This window comes from Saccopteryx bilineata, chromosome 1, assembly GCF_036850765.1.
Source record: "Saccopteryx bilineata isolate mSacBil1 chromosome 1, mSacBil1_pri_phased_curated, whole genome shotgun sequence".
Lineage (NCBI taxonomy): Eukaryota > Metazoa > Chordata > Mammalia > Chiroptera > Emballonuridae > Saccopteryx > Saccopteryx bilineata.
Genome location: NC_089490.1, coordinates 119,138,710 through 119,154,316, shown reverse-complemented (window position 1 = coordinate 119,154,316; position 15,607 = coordinate 119,138,710). Strand labels below are relative to the sequence as shown.

The window sequence follows — 15,607 nt, the reverse complement described above, 5'->3', positions numbered from 1 at the left end:
AACTAAGATGTCACAATACACAATGAAAAACTAATGATTGATGCTTCTCATCTCTCCGTTCCTGTCTGTCTGTCCCTGTCTATCCCTCTCTCTGACTCTGAAAAGCAAAAAACAAAAAACACTGCTTTCCATTTTTGTAAATCTCTTTACTGCCCGAATTAACAAAGACAACTAGATTTTCACATCTGCTTCTGCGTTCAATCTGTTGAACTATCTATCACAGGTCAGACAGCCTTTGGGAAACACCACTATGCACTATTGAGAATGAAAGTGAAAAAGGCAAATAACATCTTAGTATTGTTATGAAAATAGTCCTGACTTCAAGAATATCCTGTAAAGGTCTCAGAAACCCCCCAAGAGTTTCCATCCACACCCAACACAACTCCTGTGATATCTGAACCCTACCGAGTTCAGCCAATGGGGACTTGAGCAAGAAACGGAAGTGACAAAAGTGCCCTCAGAGTATTTCCTGTCCTGGCTCCACCCTTGTCAGGGCTTCTCTCCAGTGGCTCTCTTCTGTGGATTCCAGTTCCTTCTCCTTTCATCCCTTTGGGCCATGGAGTGAACCACCTGAATTTTTCATTTCTTTTACTTAGTTCTTCTACACTCTGTGCACAGCTTTGTAAATAAAAACTCCTGAATTTACCCTAATTTTATACCATCACACATAAATCAAACAAAAATTCAACAACCAGCAGAGCCTTATCATATGCCAGCGGTTCTCAAAAGCGTGGTCCCAGATCATTGGCATTATTATCACCTGGGAATGTGTTGGAATTACAATAGCATTCACCTTCTGCCTGACCTGCGATAGTACAGCGGATAAAGTGTCCACCTGGAAATGCTGAGGTCTCAGGTTCGAAATCCTGGGCTTGCTTGGCCAAGGCACATATGGGAGTTGATGCTTCCTGCTCCTCCCCCGCTTCTCTCTCTCTCTCTCTCCTCTCTAAATGAATAAAATATGTTTTAAAAATTCACTTTTTTACACCACACTTCAGACTGACTACATCAGAAATTCTAGAGCTAGGGCCCAGCAATCTGTTTTAAAAAGCCTCTCAGGTGATTTCAATGCATCCTAAATCATGATCCAGTTTGAAAACAGACACTGCTCAGCCTGACTGATAGTGGTGCAATGGACAGAACGTGGACCTGGGACGCTGAGGACTTGGGTTCAAAACCCCAAGGTTGACTGACCTGTGGTGGCGCAGTGGATAAAGCACAGACCTGGAATGCTGAGGTCGCCAGTTCAAAAACCCCTGAGCTTTCCTGGTCAAGGCACATATGGGAGTTGATGTTTCCTGCTCCTTCCCATCTTCTCTCTCTCTCACTCCTCCTCTAAAAAAATTAAAAAAAAAACAACCCCAAAACCCCAACCAACCCCAAGGTTGCCGGCGTGAGCGCAGGCTCACCAGCTCGAGCACGAGGTCGCCAGCTTGAGCAAGGGGTCACTCACTGATCCCCCTGGTGAAGGCAGTTTTGAGAAGCAACCAATGAACAACTAAAGAGACGCAACTAAGGGTTGATGCTTCTCATCTCTTTCCCTTCCTCTCTAAAAATAAAAACAAACACTGGTCAAACAAGTTCATTAATAATAGTACCCTGGTGAACTTAGAAACTAGTTAGAGAAAATGAGCTCTTTTATATTTTTTATAGAGACAGAGAGTGAGTCAGAGAGAGGGATAGACAAGGACAGACAGGAACAGAGAGAGATGAGAAGCATCAATCATTAGTTTTTCACTGCGCGTTGCAACACCTTAATTGTTCATTGATTGCTTTCTCGTATGTGCCTTGACCGCGGGCCTTCAGCAGACCAAGTAACCCCTTGCTGGAGCCAGCGACCTTGGGTTCAAGCTGGTGGGCTTTTGCTCAAACCAGATGAGCCTGTGCTCAAGTTGGCAACCTCGAGGTCTCAAACCTGGGTCCTCTGCATCCCAGTCGGACGCTCTATCCACTGCGCCACTGCCTGGTCAGGCTAAAATTAGTTCTTATTTAATAATACTACTGTATATTTTACATTATTTCTTTTCTCCTTGAATTTTTTCATTTTACTTCCCTGTCATACTTGATCACAACAAATCATGGTATGTTCAAGTTTATTATTTCCAATTCCATTTCTGTGAAATCTTGTTACTCAGCCATTGCAGTCATTCTGTTTCACCACCATGCAGAATTTTGCACCCTGAGGTCTAAGAGCTAGATGAGAGAAGTAGGCTTTTAATGTGTAAAGGAGAAAGAGGCAAATGTGAAAGAGACGCCTTGATCTCAGGGGCTTTGGGGGTAATGTTTTAGGCAGGAGTTCATGTGGCGGAATGATCTAAGTACTCAACTTTAGAAGATCATCTTTGCCCAGATACAGACCCTGGAAATGTCTGTTCTGATTTGAAGAATGCTGCCTTAGACTATTTGGCCATTCAAATATTTGTTACGTTTATTGATTTCTGCATACTTGTCACTTTAACCATACAAAGGTTTTACATAGATTGAGCACCTTGGCAGAGGAACTCAACTATTGAAAGTTTGAACAATTCTATGAATATGAGGAATAAATTGATTCACTTAATGCAGAAACAAATTTTTTTTTAACAGAGACAGAGAGAGGGATAGATAGGGACAGACAGGAACGAAGAGAGATTAGAAGCATCAATCATTGGCCCTGGCCAGTTGGCTCAGCGGTACAGCGTCGGCCTGGCGTGCGGGGGACCTGGGTTCGATTCCCGGCCAGGGCACATAGGAGAAGCGCCCATTTGCTTCTCCACCCCCACCCCCTCCTTCCTCTCTGTCTCTCTCTTCCCCTCCTGCAGCGAGGCTCCATTGGAGCAAAGATGGCCCGGGCACTGGGGATGGCTCCTTGGCCTCTGCCCCAGGTGCTAGAGTGGCTCTGGTCTCGGCAGAGCGACGCCCTGGAGGGGCAGAGCATCGCCCCCTGGTGGGCAGAGCTTCGCCCCTGGTGGGCGTGCCGGGTGGATCCCGGTCGGGCGCATGCGGGAGTCTGTCTGTCCCTCCCCGTTTCCAGCTTCAGAAAAATACAAAAAAAAAAAAAAAAAGCATCAATCATCAGTTTTTCGTTGTGACCTTAGTTGTTCATTGATTGCTTTCTCATATGTCCCTTGACTGTGGGCCTTCAGCAGACCGAGTAACCCCTTGCTCGAGCCAGCGACCTTGGGTCCAAGCTGGTGAGCTTTGCTCAAATCAGATGAACCCGTGCTCAAACTGGCGACCTCAGGGTCTTAAACCTGAGTCCTCCACATCCCAGTCCGATGCTCTATCCACTGCGCCACCGCCTGGTCACAAATTATTTTTAATTTGGAGTTTTCCAGAATTCTTTGAAATGTATGGTTTGTATTAGAAAAGTAGAAATTTTACAATTTTAGGTTCAACTTTTACATTTAAATTTTTAAAATAACTTACATGGAAAAGTCAGCCTAAAACATAAGGGGAAAGACTAGGTCAGAGTCACAGGGGCAATACAGCAAAGCTGTTTTATGTCATTCAAGCCTGGGACAACACAGTGCAGTACAGGAACAGAAACCCCAACTCACGTCCCTCAGAAGCTCAGTGCCTCACAAACAGCTGGAAAGCCCCTTACATCCTCTATTAACTAGGTTCAGAAAAGCTTGTCCAGTCTACTTGAGTGAAGACTCACCATTCCAGCTCTTCCAGTGCTGGCAAAGAATGTAGGCACACCCTAGCTTGGCTGGGTGAAAGAAAGGACCCTCCACTAACTGTTGATAGGAAACCCAGTCCCTCCAGACCCTTGGTATGCTCCAGGGCCTTGTTGTGTAGTGGTTGGAAGCACGGACTCTGGCACTAGATTTCCTAAGTTGGTCTGCCTCTTAGCTCTGAGCCCTTAGGCCAAGGTCCTTATACTCAATGTGGGATTTCTTTCTGCATATCAAAAAATGTTATTATATTCTAAGTTTGTGAAAACTAAGTGAGTTAACATGTTAAGTGTTTAGGGCAGTGCCTGGCACCATGTAGATGCTTGCTACAGTATATGATTAGCATCTGGTTTTCTAAAATGTTGACAAGCATTACAACTCCTTTATACTGCTCTCTCCAGACTCCCTAGGCTTCCAGGTATCCCAATATGGACCGGTTTCCTTCCTGAAGTAGTTAAAATAAGTTGTGCTTAATAAAACCAAAGCCAAACACACACACACACACACACACACACACACACACACACAATCACATAAAGACAAAAGCCCTACCAAAAACTCCAAACAAAAACCAAAGAACAGCAAATCTCCCCAACACTCTGACAAAAGAGCTGTAACAATGGCTATATCATAACTAAAGGGAAAGAATAATCTGTTGACTAATTCCTTTGAAAAGAGCTTTCTGTGTCATCTCTAGATAAAGGTAATTTGTGTAAACATGTTTATATGGCTATAGAGAGCTAAACACTACCCTCCCATTTAAGCTCTCTTCTCATTCACTTCCTATAATATAGACTTGCATCAATTTGCATTTATTTTTGAGTGTTTCTGTAGGGAGCAGATGAATTTTTATACATCTGCATTTTGAATTAAATCTAAATCCTCTTTAATATAGCATGGGGAAAAAAAAGACTGACCACTACCAATTTAGTTTCAGCCATTTTACATAGAAATCCAAAAGCATCAAATTTCCTTGTATTCTTGGAACAATATGTAGCATGAACAAAAGGTTATAGATGGAGAAAAATGTAATTGATTCTGAAGAGCGTGAACATCTACAAAGAATGAATTGTAAGAGAAAATGATCTCCCAGGGTCCTGCTTGTGATGAAACAGTTTCTAGTTACTCTTGTCAGAGAAATAACCCCCCACTCTCCCAACTCCCTCCAAGTACAAACCACTAAGCAGAGTGAGACTATAGAAGCTTGAACCTAGTTTCTACGATGTGGAAACAAAGAGATATAGGTATATAAGACTTCACAAAACTAAATTTGCCCAGTGGTGTTGAGCTGATGGCCTTAGAGAAGTCAGAAAAACTATTCTGGTCCACATTCTGTCATTAAATGAAATGTGATTGTGGCCAAATCAATTTATCTCTCTGGGCCTCAAGTTCCTCAACTTGACATGGGAGGGTTGAACTAAATAACATCAAAGATCCTTTCACGATGGTCTCTACAATAATTAGATTAACTTACTATTTTTTTTTAAACCCTCTTCTTTTACAGTCTCTTGGGCCTCAGACACTCCATTTTAGATGGAAAGGGCAAAAATTCTAACACAAGTGATTTAAGAACATCAACATTTATTTAACATGATAAAAAAAGAAATGAAATATGAACATTTGCATTTAAACAATAGTAAGTAGCCTTTAATACTTACATACATGTGCTCATTGTATAATATATACACAATGAACATAATTACATTTGTACACAAACTAAGTACTGGATTTCAAAACCTGCTTATTGCTGTACACATCTATTCCAACAAAGTATAAGCCCAGTACTTCAAAATACCCACATTTTAAATTGTTTTTTAAGAAACAGTAAGCGATAACATTTGTGTTTAAGCTGACAAAAGTGTGGCAGTAACTGCTGACACTGCAATCTGACTGAGAAAGAATTATAGCAGAAAACGGGACATACTTCACTTGGCAATAATAAAATGGCACATTTTAAATATATATATATATATATATGAAATTTTTACAAATCAACTGTGAAACAAAGCATTGCAGTAGCCAAAATGGAATGAAAAAAAAGAGAGAAAACTAGTTTTATTGGAAATAACTAAAATGATGTACTGAAAAGAAGCAGTATAATTACACCTCGACTTCAGAAACATCAAAATCTGAGAATCAGCAACTAGGTGAGCTTGGGCTGGAGACCGCACAGTAAAAAGCACCTTGAATGATGTGCTCTGAAATCATAGCAGCAAGCTGGTGTCAGAAGAATAACCTTGAGATTACGGAGTGTACATATGGGCTATTAAAGCTGTTTCGGAATAAACATTTTCCAGAAGTGATAAAATGATGCTCTGTGGCCAAAAGCATCAGAACTATGAATTTCATAGATTTAAAATATACTGTACAATATCTTCTCACATTGCCAAAGGTCCATGTCCTTAGGTGTGAATGGTTTCAACAGAAGTCAGTATAGCTGAAAAATAAAGAGAGGGAAACTGACTCTGACACCTCCGAGTTCATGAATGACCACTTCCTAAAGTAACTGAGAGCAACATTCTGTAACAATAGAGCTGACAAGCATGACCGTGAATGTCCTAAAACATAATACAATTAAAGGACATTTTCTCTTCACTTCCATCAGCTCAATTCAAAAAGCAAAGAAACACAATGCAATTAAATAGACTAAAAATGTACCCAAATTTCTGGCTAAGTCCAAAAGATCAACAAAATGAGAAAAGATCTGCATAATTTCACTAAGTATGTAATAATATACTGAGCTGCCTACACTGCAGTGTCATTTGTAAAACTTCCTAAGTGCTGCCAAAACTACTAGTTCAGAAGGGTGTCATATGCACAATATGAAAATATAAAATAGTGCACGTTTGAGTGTCACTAGCTGTTTGTGTTGGCTGCATCCCACGAGACTGGAAAATATCCGGAAGTAACTGTACCTCACTCTACTATGGAATGCTAGTGGCTCTTGAAATAAAAGTAAAAACAAAACAAAATCCAATAATAACAATTTAAGGAACCTGGAAACGTACTAGAGGAATTAACTGTGAACATTTTTTATTATCAGAATGGCCTGTGTACAATGAGTTTTAACCTGTTTATTGAACCAAAGGAGAAGGACAATGATTTTTAATGCACATTTCTCCACCAACACAGGCAGAAGCTATTGATCAGGAGGAAGTAAATGAGCATGTTTATTATTCCCATGACTGATGTTATTCTGTCACCAAGGGAACTGAACATATTAACTTAAAGTTTAAATACATGAGCGACAGATGCAAGACATAGGTAAGACTGTAACAAACACGGAGGTTGTTTATACTCCAGAAAGGATGTCAATCCTGCATAGATACCAACGGCCAGCAAACAAAGGGCTCTCCTAGGTTCCCATGATCGCAAATAAAATGTACAAATATGACAAGACAGTTAAATCCTTCTGCCTGAAAAGAAGGGCACAGATTATAGCTGCTACTAAAAGACATGAATGGAAATGGATTCTGAAAAATAAGCACTACTCTCCCCCCCACCATTGCACCCCTCCAAAATCAATAAATAAAAAAAAGAAAATAAGCACTACTGAATATATATAGTCAAGTTAGTATTTGTACTCATTTACTTTGAGAATCTAAAAATCTAACAATCTGTGTTAGTAACAATGCTTATGTTTCTAGGTGTTTTTGCTACTTATAATCGTGTAAAAGAAATTGGTGCTCACCTTAAAGCACAAAACATTACTACATCAGGTAGATACTTTGAGAAAAAGAGCAGAAAAAGGCATAAAATGTTCACTCCATACCTCACAGCCTTCTGAAAAGTTAAAAACAGTGTGTATCTATATGTACAGAAGTGCAGGTAGCACTCAGCAACAGTTTAAAGTTTAAAAGTAATACGTTAGGCAATTATTCTCAGTTCTGAAACTGTAGTCTAAGGAACTCAAAGAAAGACTTTCTCCTTTCTCCCTTCGTTCACCCATGGCTTTTTGACTAACTTCAATACTTCCTGTCAAATGCACAATATTATTTAGGAATAATTTCTGAAATCCATTTATTTGGTTACACCATAAACATTTCTTTGTCCTTTAAAATAACTGACAAACTCCCAATGCAGTAGATATGTCACACTAACTTAAAAAACATTACTCAATCAACATGTAATGACTTAAACAGAGTTCTCAGCTCTAACTATGTAAAGGAACATTAAATGGGAACACAGCTGCAAAACACTGTGAGGCTTGTTTTGGCACAAAATGTACGCTCCAGGTTTTGCTGTTTTTACAGATGAAATAGGAGACAGAGAAACCATAGCCAATCCCTGGAAGGGCTGATGTTGGAAATGTGAGTTCCTGCCCATGGTTCAAATACTTGTTCTGCCAATATTCCCTAAGCACAGTCCAGAAGTAATCTCAGTGTTTATCCACTAAACCAACACATGAATAAAATGCGAGTCAGAGACTCGAAGGGGGAAGCGCGAAGGGAAACCACGTACTTTTTCTGAGACTACACGCACATGAAATGTGAGCCTTCCGTGAGCTGCGGCTGGGCGGACGGGACCGGTGATGCCGAGGACTCCGGAGACGAGGGCAGACTTTTCACTACAACACACCAAGAAAGCAGAAAAGATAAAAATCTTGAAGAGATTATGGGGGAGGAAATCGATGCTGTGATCCCATACAGTAAGAACACGTGTTGAGAAGGAATTAATAGTTGTGGTTAGGTTGTTACTTTCTAATCTGGAAACGGATATTCAATGTCAAATGTCTCTTGGAGACTGTTTAAACATTCTTCTTCCTTGTATACCTTAAACTTATATAGTATTATGTGTCAATTGCATATCACTAAAACTAGAAAAATATTTTTAAAAATCCTTTGTTTACGGTCTCTGAGGTCAATTTTCAGGTATCTATCAGAGAATCATTAAAAAAAAAAAAGCCTAGCCTGACCTGTGGTGGCGCAGTGGATAAAGCATTGACCTGGAAATGCTGAGGTCGCCGGTTCGAAACCCTGGGCTTGCCTGGTCAAGGCACATATGGGAGTTGATGCTTCCAGCTCCTCCCCCCTTCTCTCTCTCTGTCTCTCTCTCCTCTGTCTCTCTCCTCTCTAAAAATGAATAAAAAAAAAAAAAAAAAAAAAATTTAAAAAAAAAAAAAAAAAAAAAGAGCCTAGAAAGTTCCTGCAGCTAACTACTACAGTTTAAATGTTGTGTTTTTTCTTTTTTTAAATGTTGTGGTTTTAATACACCCACATACCACTCACTGACCCAACCTGCCAAAACAAATAAAAGTGTCAGTGATAATGAAAAGAAAGTGAGAATTCCTGTGTATACCACCTTGCCAAGTGACAGTGACAGAAAAGACAGGTTAACATTGGTTATAAAGGCAGCATAAATTTGCTTGTTATGGGTGTATAAGATACAAAAAATGCTCTGCCTAACAATGATCCTGAATAACTGAATTTCATCGTACTTACCTTTCTGCAACATGATGGAGGGAGTGAGGAAGGAACAACTACTAGGAATGGCTTTTAGAGATGATAATATGCATTAATGGTATGATCCCCTACCCCCACCCCTCACCAAAAATCCTAAAGAAAGAAAAAAAGGAAAAATAAGATACACGAAGAATCCAAAAAATGTGAAAGAATAGCACAGAAATGATTAATTTTTAAATGTGATGGTTCACAATTTTCTATGATCAAAGAAAGCCCCAGATGTGGATTATAACCCATTACATGGTAGGGGCGAAAGTAAATGAATCCATTCTACCAGCTTAAATACTCAGTCTTCCAGTTTCTAAAAGTAGGTCTGTGAACACTGAAAACTCAGTCTCAGGGAAACAGGTAAATCTTCCAAGTACTGAAGAACTTTCTTTCTTTTTTTTTTTAAGAACCTTCTTATTAGAAATAATTTATTGGACATGTTAAGACTAAAAGCAAAACTGAAACCGAGAGTGTACAACCTGATCCCAAGCCAGGAGAGCCTCTAGGCCAGGGGTCCCCAAACTTTTTACACAGGGGCCAGTTCACTGTCCCTCAGACCGTTGGAGGGCCGGACTATAAAAAAACTATGAACAAATTCCTAAGCACACTGCACATATCTTATTATAAAGTAAAAAAACAAAACAGGAAGAAATACAATATTTAAAATAAAGAACAGGTAAATTAAAATAAACAAACTGACCAGTATTTCAATGGGAACTATGGGCCTGCTTTTGGCTAATGAGATGGTCAGTGTCTGGTTCCATATTTGTCAATGCTAGCCGTAACAAGTGATATGACGCGCTTCTGGAGCCCTGACGCGTGCATCCCGCATCGCTGCGCTTTGTGGCACCACCACATACAGCACACAGGATGCATCCTGTGCTCTCTCACTGACCACCAATGAAAGAGGTGCCCCTTCTGGAAGTGCGGTGGGGCCGGATAAATGGCCTCAGGGGGCCGCATGTGGCCCGCGGGCTGTAGTTTGGGGACCCCTGCTCTAGGCGGACATAGCTGCACCCTCCTGCAGGTGCTACGGAAGGCCAAGGTTGACCACTCTGTAATCAGGGTTCTTAAGTGGCTGTCTTGCTGAAACCTTCCCGTGGAACACAAATCCAGAGGTTCCGAGGAAGCACCATTGAAAAGAGGGTGAAATGTGGAGTATCTACCTGCCACTGTTTGGTTTTCTTCGGAAGCCTCAGGAGCTAGTTCATTAGAAAAGACACTCTCTTCCTGCTCATGAATATTGTCCTTTGTATCTTCTTCACGGTGGCCTTCTGATTTATGATTTGTGATCTGTGTCTCATCTTGCAAGCTAATGAAAATAGATATTTTAAAATTTATTATAGAATGCCATTGATTTTTCTTCCAATGTTATTAAAATTTTTAACATATAGAAAAGATGCCACCACCTATATTTAACAACTGCTAACATCTGCTTGCAAGTAATCTCTTCTTTTTCTCCCTTTTTCTTATGGGAATTGCAAACATAAAAAAATTAGAATAATATGAAACCTGTACACTGAGTTTCAAGAATCGTCTACATTTTGCCAATCTTGATTAATCTAAACTCCCAAATAATTTTTAAAGCAGATTCTAGACATACTGTTCTATCTATAAATACTTCAGTATATATTTATAAATACCTTAATATTAAACCAAATATCTAATTAGTGCTCAAATATACCTGCTTGCCTCATAATATCATTTTAGTTATGTATGAATCAGGATCCAAACAAGGTCCATACAGTGTAATTGCCTGACAAGTCTCTAAATCTCTACTCTACTCTCAAAGACCCTACCCCACAGGCCCCCTTGGTTTTTGCCACTTATCTGTGAACAAACCTGGTTTATCTGTGCTTACAGTTCATCACATTCTGGATGTTGATAATTGCATTTTTCAAAAAACTGGTATGATTTTGAGGTTTGATCAGACTTAAGTTTTGGGGGAAGGGAATGTGTTGACTCTTTTCATAATGTTAAAAATGATCAGTGAGTTCGGGGTTATCAGCTTGATTCGTTCATTATAAAATCCCGTTAGAGATTTTCATTTAAGTAAGGACTATTGTTCAAATCCATTATTTCTTTAGGGTTATCAAGACAGTGAGTCTTAGCATAGTCGATTCCTTAGTATCACCCAATGTGGCCAACAAATTATTTCTTGTCATTGCAAGATTATTATGAACTCACAGATTTTTTAAAAAATTGAGTTTATTTGGGGTGACCCTGGTTAACAAAACCATACAAGTTTCAAGTGTGCAACTTAATAAAACATCATCTGCACATGGCATTGTGAGCCCATCACCCGAAGTCAGTCTCTTCTGGTTCCCATTTATCCCCTTTGCTTCCACTACCTCCATCTCCTTCCTTTCCCTCTGCTACCGCACACTGTTGTCTGTGTGACACACACACACACACACACACACACACACACAATTTAAATATACTGGATGTATTTCAATCTATGCTTATTAACAAAAATTCTGCAGAGATATTTTTATTAGCTACTGCCAAGTATTTTTCAGCTTCAATCCTGTTATTCACTGAAGGTAAAGGCATTGCAAAATAACATTAAATCATAGCAGTTCTCTATTCCAGCACTGGTAATTTTTAAAATGGAGGATGAGATTGAGCATATGTACTTTAGAATGCTAGTTAACAAATACAGCTCAAAAATTAACAGCAAATCACTGTAATTTTTGGAACGCTTATCAGAAAACTTAGACTTCTTTTGATCAATGTCTGTCATTCCGTAGGCAATGGTGAGATGCTTACTTTGCTATGACTTATGTGCCTTTGGCACTACAAAAAAGGTATTTATCGATTACTTCCTAGGTGCTAAGCACAATATTAAGTGCTATACATGTATTTTCTTTTTTTAACCCTTAACCACATACTTGTGAGATAGATAGCTATTGTTATCCCCATTTTTACAAGTGAGGAACCTGCATCTTAAGAAGGCACGGAGCTTGCTAGGGCTGGAATCCAAGCCTTTCTGACTCCGAAACTCACCATTTCTAAAGCAGTTACACAAATCTGTGAGTGATTTCTGTTTGTTTCCCCTAAGCATTACCTGTATGAAATATCCTCAGGCATTTTTTCTTTGTTTCTTTCTTTATCCATCACTTCCTCAGCATTTACTCCATTTGGCTCAGGTGTGAAAAGTTTTTCGTAAAAAACATTTTCAGTTTTTTTAAACTACAGAAGAAGAAAGAATTTCTTTTTCAAAGCATTCATACCATACTTAATATTAGTAAATCTAAAATAATTCCTAAATAAAAGTTTATTAAAAGAAATTATACCCTGTCAAATATTTATTGAAACATAAATTTACATTTAAGTATCTTAAAAATATTGACATTTTGGGGGAAATATTTATAGTAAGAGTTTATTTGCACCAAACTGATATGCCAGGGAGCAAGATTTCAAATGTTCCCTTAACATTCTTTACTACTAGGATAAAAAATTATTTGCCCAAACGGACAAAGCACATTGCTATTAGCTGTTTATGGGTTTAAGAGTCCAACTTTAATTGGGTTAGCAGTAATTTGGTGCAGCCTTGATTGATCATGTTTTAAGTTTTCAATTAATCAAATTATACAAGAATCATCATTTCAGCCCTGCCCAGTTGGCTCAGTGGTAGAGTGTCAGCCTGGTGTGTGGAAGTCCCAGGTTCGATTCTTGGTTGGGGCACACAGGAGAAGCGCCCATCTGCTTTTCCACCCCTCCCCCTCTCCTTCCTCTCTGTCTCTTCCCCTCCTGCAGCCAAGGTTCCATTGGAGCAAAGTTGGCCCGGGTGCTGAGGATGGCTCCCTGGCCTCTACCTCAGGTGCTAGAATGGCTCTGATTGCGGCAGAGCAACGCCCCCTGGTGGGCATGCCGGGTGGATCCCGGTTGGGCACATGTGAGAGTCTGTCTGACTGCCTCCCGCTTCTATCTTTAGAAAAATACAGACACACAAAAAAATCATTTCACTTAGTTTTTTGGCTTCAGTAACAGAATGAAACATTACTCTCAACCTTATTACCACTTGAACTAATCTACCCTTTTGGAATATCTGTTCTAAAATAATCTCTTTACCTCTTTGCTGAAATCTGTATTTTGAGGTTCAGCTTCTTTTAGTTGAACAATTTCTGCAGCAGGAACTTCATGGTTTGAGTTTCCATCACTTTCTCTAATGACAGTGTCCAGTTCCTTCATGTTATCATCCTTCCTTCGAGTCTGTGCAAAACATAGATAGCATTCTTAGACATACTATATAGCTGCTCAGAGAGTACCTATTAATTTTGGGAAAAAGCTGGGTTTTTACTCACAAGAGGAAATAGATATATTTAATATGCATCAATATATAGGATAGGGCAAAAGAAAATTTATATGGAAATTTTCTTGTTTATATGGAAAATAATATAAGAATAAACTTTGTGTACTTACAACTGTAAACCTACTTTTGCCTACCCTCTACTTATATACATTTATATAATCATATATATTTTAATATGTCATATTAACACATAGCAGTATTCCACATACCTTTTTAAAAAAGATTTTATTTATTTTAGAGAGAGGAGAGAGAGAGAGAGAGAGAAAGAGAAGGGGGGAGGAGCAGGAAGCATCAACTCCCATATGTGCCTTGACCAGGCAAGCCCAGGGTTTTGAACTGGCGACCTCAGTGTTCCAGGTCAACACTTTATCCACTGCACCACCACAGGTCAGGTTTCTACATACTTTTTTTAAATTTTTAAAAATTTTTTACAGAGACAGAGAGTGAGTCAGAGAGAGGGATAGGCAGGGACAGACAGGAACAGAGAGAGATGAGAAGCATCAATCATTAGTTTTTCACTGCGCGTTGCAACACCTTAGTTGTTCATTGATTGCTTTCTCATATGTGCCTTGACCATGTGCTGAAGGTCCAAGTACCATATGTGTACTTGGGCCTTCAGCAGACCAAGTAACCCCTTGCTGGAGCGAGTGACCTTGGGTTCAAGCTGGTGGGCTTTTGCTCAAACCAGATGAGCCCGCGCTCAAGCTGGCAACCTCGGGGTCTCAAACCTGGGTCCTCTGCATCCCAGTCTGATGCTCTATCCACTGCGCCACTGCCTGGTCAGACAGGTTTTCCACATACTTTTTAATGTCTATCTTTTTAGTTTGAAAATCATTCAGTGTGTGATCTGCAGAATGCAGTTACTTGACTGTTAATCAACTGAATTTCCATTAGCAACGCTTGCTCTTGGTTAGATGAAAAGGGTGCTTCTACGAAGGCAGGGAAGCCCTTTCAGACGGTCCAGGTCTACTGATAGGGAAAGACCAGACTGAGCGACTGGACAGGTTTGCCAGTCGGCTCTGTATTTACGGATCCAGGTAACAAACAAATAATTAGGGACAGAATGGTGCCAGTTTACGTTTACAAAGCAGAAGTTGAAATGTGATTAGTAGAACTTTTATTTAGAAGCTCACTCTTGTTACAATTTAGGTCAAGTTAAATTAGGATACAGAGTAACATGCATTTTATTGGGAGGGGATTTGGGAACTATCTTGGTAACCTGCATGGCATTTTACATTTGCTGAAAGCACTTCATTTTTATCTTCTTAGTGCCTGTGTAAAGTAGAGAGGGCAGGCTGAATCATGACCTGACTTACAGTAGAGGAGATTAAGTCCACAACTGGTGCAAGGGCATCTAACAAGTAATTTAGCTCTGGTTTTTGGAACACAGGGCAATTTCCATTATACTGAGCTGTCTTAGCTTATTATTATAAAAGTTAAATAATATAACTATCCACATTGCAGACAGTTGAAACCCCCATAAAACATGTAACTATAACTCTAAGATTCAAGTGATATTAGATTTTCACACAAGAATGATTAAAAGCAACTGATATACCTGGGTAACCCTGAATGGATTATCCTTTAAATTGGAAAGACTCTGTAAGGGTGACTGGTCTAAAGCACCAATAACATTTAATGCTTTTTTCTTTTCCCGTAAGCATGCTTGCTGATGTCTCCTTATTCTTTCCATCTGTTCTTCCACAGTCATCCTAGGTCGAGTACTTTCAGCCAAACAGAGCTGTTCCACTGCACTTCTTGGTCTTTCCTTTAAATTGAAAATAAACATGAACACATAAATACAGAGCCACCTGAAAAGTATGTCAAAATAAGACAGATCCTAAAATGCATTTCTTTTGTCTTCAAAATCAAAAGTGGAGATTTTGTTATTTAGATATAACACCAGAAAGGCAAATTATTTTATCCTTAACTGATAATTGGTGATGCATGATCTATGATGGAAAAAAAGAGAAAGAGGAGAGGTAGAATGAGGAGGAGAAAGAGAAGAAAAACTAGTGAGAGTATTCCATCATTTGGGTACAGCTGCTCTGGATTGATTCTACCCCATGGTCCTGAATTAGATTGTTTAAAACTCAAACTAGGAGAAAACAGGGAACACAGTTTTTAAGTATCAGCAATTTATTTTAATGAAAATGTAATGTTTTTAAGTCACGTATTTA

At 39.4% G+C, this 15,607-nt stretch overlaps 1 protein-coding gene across 15 annotated transcripts in view; it reads right to left on the bottom strand.

The window, feature by feature from the left end:
* Positions 1-5,222: 5,222 nt before the first annotated feature.
* The window catches only part of PLEKHA5 (pleckstrin homology domain containing A5), a 268,347-nt gene continuing 257,962 nt past the window's right edge, over positions 5,223-15,607 (bottom strand). For all 15 annotated transcript variants that reach the window (XM_066264560.1, XM_066264562.1, XM_066264565.1 and 12 more), the window contains 6 exons: positions 14,986-15,195; positions 13,187-13,327; positions 12,180-12,304; positions 10,276-10,421; positions 8,121-8,226; positions 5,223-6,096 (listed from right to left, as the gene is read on the bottom strand). In XM_066264560.1, the coding sequence (XP_066120657.1) occupies positions 8,132-8,226; positions 10,276-10,421; positions 12,180-12,304; positions 13,187-13,327; positions 14,986-15,195 (717 nt within the window). In that variant the 3' untranslated portion in view covers positions 5,223-6,096; positions 8,121-8,131. The remainder of the gene's footprint in view (positions 6,097-8,120; positions 8,227-10,275; positions 10,422-12,179; positions 12,305-13,186; positions 13,328-14,985; positions 15,196-15,607) is intronic.